General features: G+C 41.5%; 1 protein-coding gene across 1 annotated transcript; it reads left to right on the forward strand.

The window, feature by feature from the left end:
* Window positions 1-2,820: 2,820 nt before the first annotated feature.
* On the forward strand, window positions 2,821-7,075 carry dhh (desert hedgehog signaling molecule). The gene is made up of 3 exons (XM_072449949.1): window positions 2,821-3,235; window positions 5,906-6,167; window positions 6,236-7,075. The coding sequence occupies exons 1-3, from the start codon at window positions 2,924-2,926 to the stop codon at window positions 6,991-6,993; spliced, it is 1,332 nt and encodes a 443-aa protein (XP_072306050.1). The 5' UTR covers window positions 2,821-2,923; the 3' UTR covers window positions 6,994-7,075.
* The last annotated feature ends 879 nt before the right edge of the window (window positions 7,076-7,954 follow it).

A 7,954-nucleotide genomic window follows, 5' to 3' on the forward strand; every position in this document is an offset into this window, starting at 1 on the left:
TACTTATGATTCATAAAATATTGAATCAATATCAACATGAGCTGAAACAAGCCAACATCAGAGAAAGTGGGTGACCAATGACTGAGCTGTGGCTCAGCTCTCGCACATGGTGGTGGGGCATATCAGGGACGGAGCAGGAGACAAAAGTCTCATAATGGGATGAGATAGGCTATCTTTATTGTCAAAACATACGAATGAAGGGGAAAAGACCGAGATTAGCTTTCTTGACAGTCGTCTGTTTGAAGTCAGAGCCAAAGTGCATTAGCCAGTGCAACATGCACTTGGTACGTTCACAGATGCTGAATCGTGCTCAGGAAAAGGCGAGACTTACTTTGCTAATCAGCTGATAGAGGGTTGCCCCGTGCATTTGCCATAGCTGCCCTTAATCTGGTCTGCACACTCACGGCACACTCACTTCACACAGTCTGCTGGCACAAAACTTTGAAATGCCATCCAAGAGCGGCACAGTATTTTTAATGCCTGAAATCTAAAACAGATTGTATAATGTAGGTAATGTCTGTCAGGTTCCTCCATCTATAGCATCACACCTGAACTTTAACCTTTTTGTCTGATGTAGGAAGTCCCACCCTTCTCAGCCTATTGTCCAGTCTTGAATAGCAGTAACCACAACTTTCAGGTTCACCAATGTAAAGGCCAAAGAAAATGTTTTATATATAATGTTCACTATCATATTTTTAAGAGCATAAGTAACACTGGCTATTGTAAGAAATAAAAAATACACTGCTACTGCTCTCGCCTCAAAGCATGAAGTTACTGCGTTTAGCTTTAGACCTTTCTTCATGATGGTTACTTGTTCTTTTCAGTTTGGTTTTCTTCCTGGACCTGAGTCACGGGCTCAAGCTAAGTTAAGGCTGAGGACGATGTCTTTGTAGGATCAATCAGTCAAAAAACTACACCTAATTTGTGCTATACAGGGACAAAACCTCAGGACAAAACCTCACAAACCTGAAGGAGAGATGCTCGCTCACTGCCATTAGAGCTAGGCGGATGCAACTGGTGCCGTGTGATGAGGAGTGAATAAATAATTGATCAATTCTCCACTTTGAGAAACATAAAACGCTTATAAAGATATTGGCGTAAAAATACTTACCAAGTCGTTTGGCGTTACAGAAGCAGCTCAGGGGCCAAGTCTCATGGAGTGATGGAGTGTCCCCCAGCACCACCCTGCTCTTCCTGCACCGATAAGGGAGACACAAGGCTGGACCTCTGATACGTTTGACCATATAACAACTATAGGAGGAGGCAGGTGTCGGCTCCTTGACTTCTCTTTCCTTAAACCCCCAGTGGCCTCTTTCGTTAGGAAGTGGATTCTGCTGTGATTTGTACGTCTGGACACAAGAAAAAGCAATCAGAATGTACTATATCCAATATGTGTTTCAAATGCCCAATGATTAATCTTTCAAATATGTTGTTTGAGAGTTTGACCACGTCATTTTTAAAAGGCAAAAGGAGATAGACTAAACTAACCAGTAAACGCTCGTTTCCAAGACTTTGCAGGAAACCCAAGCAATCACCCTGTCATGTACTCCCAAATGGGGGAGTGTGGAGGAGACAGGGGCACCAAAATGTACAAAAAATACTAATAACAAGGCCTGTATTTAAATCTGCGAGGCACACATGCTGCTTCCTTCCTTTCCCTTTCATGTGAGATAGAAATCTGTTCTATTCGTACAGTCAATGGCAGATGCAAAAGTGTTTGTTGCTTTTTTTTGATTGAGGTGTTGCCTGCATTTGTCATGGAGACTGATATCTCTCATCTGTGTCTGAGCAAGACTTCATCGCTCTTCCATGTTTTCTATGGGACAGGAAGATGCAGACTTGCCTTGCCACCCCTCCCCACAACATCCTGAGATCTGCATGCTTTTTGGCTCAACAAGGACAGTCAGTGCGTTCTGTGACTGCTGTCGGTGATCAATCAACCGAAATATGTCAAGGAATCTCAATAGATAGAGACGCACATATCCCTTATTATCAGTAGCCTCTTTAGCACACAATAATGGGGAAGCCCACCTCGCCCACTTTGTCATAGGACTCTTTGGCAATGGTTTTTAGAGATAATTTGGTATCAGGGTGTTTCCCGCAAGTAATAGACCTAAGGTGCACGAAATGAAAGGGGTCAGCAGATTCCCCAAACACAGGAAAACTGCACAGTTACAGTCAAAGGTGTCAAGGCTAATGAGTGTGCTCAGACCTTCAACTCTTAGGCCTACTATTAATAGAATTATAGATGAACCAACCATGGCCCGAAACTGCATTTTAGAAGCACTGTAAAACATAAAACGTAACTTATGGGTAACAGCAATAACCTGTAGGGTAAATAATACTATTGGTGCTTAATGAGAGGGAGAGTGCTCCTCACACGTGCATGTGGGTCCAGTCTGAGCTGGAGGAGGCGTGCTCTCTTCAGTGCAAGTGCGCAAAGGAAGGGAGGGCAAACGTGTCCGGAGCGCGCTATTAAGACCCGATGGCCGGTGTAAGGTGGCCAGGATCGCTCCAACGCGATAGAAGAACGTGGTCCAGGCAAAGGAGCCGGAGCTGCTCGTGTTTTGGCGCCGCATCAACGATAAACTTCACTCTTCAAAACTGGAGCTAATTACGCATCTTTAAGAGAAATTGGTATGTGCTACAATTTCTACTCATTCATGCATCTCTAGGCTACTCCAATCGTTAGATAGAAGATAAAGACATTTATTGGTAATCACGCTCATGAATATATTTATGTATATCATATAATAATATAATATATGATTATATACACACATTTGAAAGTTTGTGTTTTGTCGTTTTCATATAGTTGTTGACTTGAGAATGGATCCAGACTTGAGCTTGTCTCACCCACTGTCTCCCACCTGGCCCTGGGGCATCTCTGAGATCCACTGACCGCTGGAGTTCCTCTCCCCTCATGCATCAGTCCTGCTGGATGCCCCTGGCACAGCTCAGCCTACTTGCTCTCTGGACCACCACCACATGCTGGGTCCAGGGATGTGGACCAGGGCCCGGTTATGGTATCCGACCCAGACCCAGGAAGCTCACAGCAATGCACTACAAGCAGTTTTTCCCCAACTTTTCAGAAAACAACCTTGGTGCCAGTGGGAGAGCTGAGGGCAAGATCACTCGCAACTCTGAGCGCTTCAATGAGCTGGTGTGCAACTACAATCCAGATATTGTCTTCAAGGATGAAGAGAACACCAACGCTGACCGCTTCATGACCAAGGTGAGAAGTTCTTACAATTTAAGACCCTTTAAAAACCTCAAATGTCACAATTCTTGTTGCGAATAAACACTTTAATCTACATTTATGTTTTGGATGTTGTGGTTTGAAACATTTAGATATGAATACTCTGTTTCTTGTTGTGGTTGTATGTAGTTGGATTGTGGTCCTATACATGTGCCCCTGCTGCTCAGTTTGAGTGAGTGTGTAGATGTGCCCTTTTTCTGCCCAGATGTGAAAGATGCTCTTTGTGCATCATTTGGAAGGGTCGCCTCTACTAAATTCTCGCTTGCTGAAGTAATGGCACCGTCGGAAAAGCAGCTATTGTAGTTCTGACAATGAGACGCCTCTCTTCAATGGCATTCCCACAAAAATGTGCCCAGTTTGTTTTCAATCCCCACTTTTTTTCTCACTTTTGCTGTGACATTCTCAGTCCATGCCCATACATTCCTCCCCTCTGGCCTTTCATACTCCCATCCTTTGGCTCTCAGCTACATTGTCTTTGTCTCACTGACTTTTTGTGGAAGATTATTAGGCATATAAATGCTCTATGACAAGCAAAATCACCACCTCTGATCCTTACGCTGTCATATTCTTGATATTCCTAACACAATTGAAATGACTCTTAAAAAGTCTAACTACATGCTCTAAATATATTGGAATTGACTAAATGGTTCAAACAGTCTATGAAGACAGAGTGGCCTTGATTTTTTGTTACCCTGTCAAAAAGGCCAAGGAATGTGCCAAACTAGCTACAGTAGCTTTATTCTTGTACTTTGTGATTGCCTTAGAAAACCCATGAAGAGTATGTGATGTGACAGTTTGTAGTAATTAATTAATCATTACAAATGGAGGAATTATATAAAAAGTTAGAAATATCCATATTTGCAAAATTCAACTTTAGAGTAACACTTAATTGTACCCTTTATTTAAATAAATAAAATAAAATCCTTTTGTGAACTTGCCCAGGGGTCTAGTTGGGTTGCATTATGTTAAGAATTATGGTATCACATCTAAGCAAATTGTTTTAATTAAATGCTATTTTTTCCCCTTGAATTGACTAAATAATGTATTTGTGATTGAATAAGTTGTTACAGTCTTATAAATTAGGGGTGTACAGATTCAGCCAGCTGAAGCATGATTCGGGACAATTTGATTAGGCTGCAGTGTAATGAATTAAAAAAAAACTAATTATTTCTATTTGAAAATCAAACTGAGTATTGGAAATATGTCGGTGTAATCCCTCATTCGTCCAGGCGTGTTCCATAGTAGAAAAAACTTCAGTTGTAGTCATCTGGACTCAGTTTGAAAAAATAGACGTTTCGACTCTCATCCAAGAGTCATTGTCAATAACAGAATTTAGGTCGAGAACTCCGATATTAATACTGTTCTGTGGTAAGACCCGCCCATTGGGAGGAGCCTTCCTGAAGTAGAAAGAGTTGTTTGTTTCAACAGAAACTCCCCCTTGTATCTACCGAGCTAGCCTATTCAGAATCTTAATGGGCTATTAGAAACCTCTTTGTCTTTGTGAGACCCTGGCTCAACCACCCTGAGTACCTGATTAGCATCTGAATGTCCTTTACCTTTCCAGGGGTTCAGAATCCCATTATAAATAACAGGAAGATGAAACCTAAGCCCTCCATTTCTGTTTAAAGGTCTTTCTTTTTTAACAAAAATAGCTTCCTTGACTCCTCTTTCACACCATCTTTTCTCCCTGCTTAAAACCTTCACCTCACCGTCTTCAAACGAGTGATTAGAGGCTTCAAGATGGAGATGCACGGCGCTCTGAGGTCCTGAACTAGTATTTCTTCTGTGCTGATAAAGCCTCTTGTGTAGAGGCTGTTTCGTCTCACCTATGTAACGTTCTTTACAACTTTCTTCACTGCATTGGATCGAATAAACTACATTGCTCTGTTTTTGAGTCTGCAACTTGTCCTTTGGGTGAACCAGTTTTTGTCTTAAAGTGTTTCCTGGTTTAAAATAAACAGGGACTTCGTGTTGTCTAAAAATTCTCTGCAGTTTTTCCGACAGGCCAGACACATAAGGAAGGCTCCTCCCAATGGGCGGGTCTTACCACAGAACAGTATTAATATCGGAGTTCTCGACCTAAATTCTGTTATTGACAATGACTCTTGGATGAGAGTCGAAACGTCTATTTTTTCAAACTGAGTCCAGATGACTACAACTGAAGCTTTTTCTACTACAAACTGAGTATTGCTCGTGTGGATACCACCGCAATGTGGGGCAGGCTTTAGCGTTGTGATTTTGAATCTGGCTCTCAACAATTTGGTGTATGTCATTTTCCAGTCTCATTCACATTTTCACGCTGCACTGTCCTGTGGAATAAAAAGCCTTTTGGCCAAAAAAAAAAAGAATGAAAAGAAAATCAAACTGAAACCTAACAAATATTAAATAAATTATATATATAAATAATATAATAATGTATTTTACTTCATTTGGACTATTTCATCATATATTTTGTGTAAATTTAAGATTTATTTCTGCAAATCATTCTGGCTGGAGGATCAGGGTGTGTCTTCAGGATCTCTGAATTTCACATTGTGATTTGTGTACAATTTGATGAATTGTACTACCATGTATTAGTTCTCATTATAAAATGACAGCTGTTACATTAAGTGCTGCTAAGATAAGGCCTCTAATCTATATTTCCAGCGTTGCAAAGACAGTCTGAACAGGTTGGCCATTGCTGTAATGAACCAGTGGCCTGGAGTCCACCTGCGTGTGACGGAGGCCTGGGATGAGGACGGGCACCACCCCCCCGGCTCTCTGCATTATGAAGGCAGAGCCGTGGACATAACCACAGATGACAGAGAAACAGACAAATATGGGCTTCTAGCACAGCTGGCTGTGGAGGCGGGCTTCGACTGGGTCCACTATGAGTCCAAGTATCACATCCACTGCTCTGTGAAAGCTGGTAGGTATTTTTACATGTCTCTTTCTACTCAACACCTGATTCAAACATGTTATTTTTTATATCTGCAGATCACTCTGTGGCGGTAGAGAAGGGTGGCTGTTTTCCAGGCTGGGCCCAGGTGACTGTTGCTGGAGGGGAGCAGAGGCCCCTGTCTTCTGTGCTCCCGGGGGACAGAGTGTTGGCCCTGTCAGGGACAGGTCAGGTCATATTCAGCCCAGTAATCCTGTTACTGCACCGGGACGCAGGGAGCTGGGGTACCTTCATTTCTCTGGAGACAGAGGATGGACACAGGCTGGCCCTTACCCCACATCACCTGCTCTTCACTGCCCCTCACAGGGAGGTACCATGTATTAAGTACCAGGTGCAGTTCTCTATTAAAGCCAAAGTAGGTGACTATGTTCTTATTCATAAAAGGGAGGGTCATGCAGCTCCATCCAGAATCATCTCTGTCTCAGTGGAAGAGAGTATGGGAGTATATGCACCACTAACAGAAGAAGGCACTTTGTTTGTTAATGGGGTCTTAGCATCTAGCTATGCTTTAGTGGAAGACCACAGACTTGCACACTGGGCTTTTGGGCCTATGAGAACCTTCTTCACTTTTAACCAGCTGCTATGGGGAGGGACATCAGTAACTTACAATGCTACTGACACGAAAACTGTGAACACTCAAGTACTTCAGGACAAAACATGTATCTGCAGACAAGTTCCTCAGAATAACCAACTTGGACTGAAAATTAAATGGAAGTGCCCCATGTACAGAGAGGTTTCTTCTGTACACTGGTATGCACAACTGCTGTACAATTTTGGATTTATGATTTTAGACTGAAGCTTATATTGCTCTTAAAAAATCTGTAAAGTTTTGAGCTTTACACTAACAGCCTCTTCATTCAATAAAAAACATGCACTGCGTTTGCCTGTTTTTCCTTGTTTAATTTATTTATCAATGACAGAATGCATTCTGTTAGTATGTGAACTTGGGTGGTTTGGATATATACTGTATTGTAAAACTGTCCTCTTATGTAAACATCACATTTGTTTGAAATATATAATTTCCCTTTTATTTTATATGACACAGCAGAATGTTATATTTTTGTACTATAATGTATTAATGTGTAGACTATATTTATATTGTACATCCCTATTTGATGCAAATAAATTTAAAGCATAATTGTGCACTTTTCATGTCACTGTTGCTGCGCACTGGATTGATAAAACATGCGACTCTGTTGTACGCCCCCTTGTGGAGTAGGACTAGACCTGCATAAATATTTAAATTTACAATGCCAACTTTTATCTTTACGATTTGTTGTTTTAAATAATTTGATTGTCCATTTGTAAAATAAAATAAAAACGTCACCACTTTTAGTATATAAATAATATTGTCTCCTCTTTTGTGGTTAACATCTGTGAAGGTATTCCAGGGGATTATCCTTGAGATACAAGAGGCAGATGGGAAAGCATTGGCTCTGCGATCTGACCAATAAGAATAGTCCTATGTGCTAATGCCATCCTCTGTTTACGTTCGCTGACCAATCACAAACGGCCCTACAGCCAGTCTCAGCCCCCAAAATCTAATCCGATATTACTAAAGCTGAATGGGAAATTAACTAATCCTGTCAGGGGTCCTGTAACAACCTAGTTTCGAAATATCAACAGGAAGATACTGTCGTCAAATTGCACTTGGTGCTAAATTGTTCTAATTCGCGCTAAATATTTGCCTTTATGGGTGGTTTTCAAGCTCTGTGTGAAGCTCTAACATCAGAATAGGTTTATGTCAGTCACATTCT

Source organism: Eucyclogobius newberryi, unplaced genomic scaffold (genome assembly GCF_026437365.1).
Source record: "Eucyclogobius newberryi isolate DKJ021-1_F unplaced genomic scaffold, fEucNew1.0.hap1 SCAF_17, whole genome shotgun sequence".
In the NCBI taxonomy this organism is placed as follows: domain Eukaryota; kingdom Metazoa; phylum Chordata; class Actinopteri; order Gobiiformes; family Gobiidae; genus Eucyclogobius; species Eucyclogobius newberryi.

Bases quoted from the DNA above. Each gene is read 5' to 3' on its own strand.
- dhh (XM_072449949.1), top strand. From the start codon at position 2,924: ATGCATCAGTCCTGCTGGATGCCCCTGGCACAGCTCAGCCTACTTGCT. The intron at 3,236-5,905 runs GTGAGAAGTTCT...CTATATTTCCAG, and splicing joins CTGACCGCTTCATGACCAAG to CGTTGCAAAGACAGTCTGAA. The intron at 6,168-6,235 runs GTAGGTATTTTT...TTATATCTGCAG, and splicing joins CCACTGCTCTGTGAAAGCTG to ATCACTCTGTGGCGGTAGAG.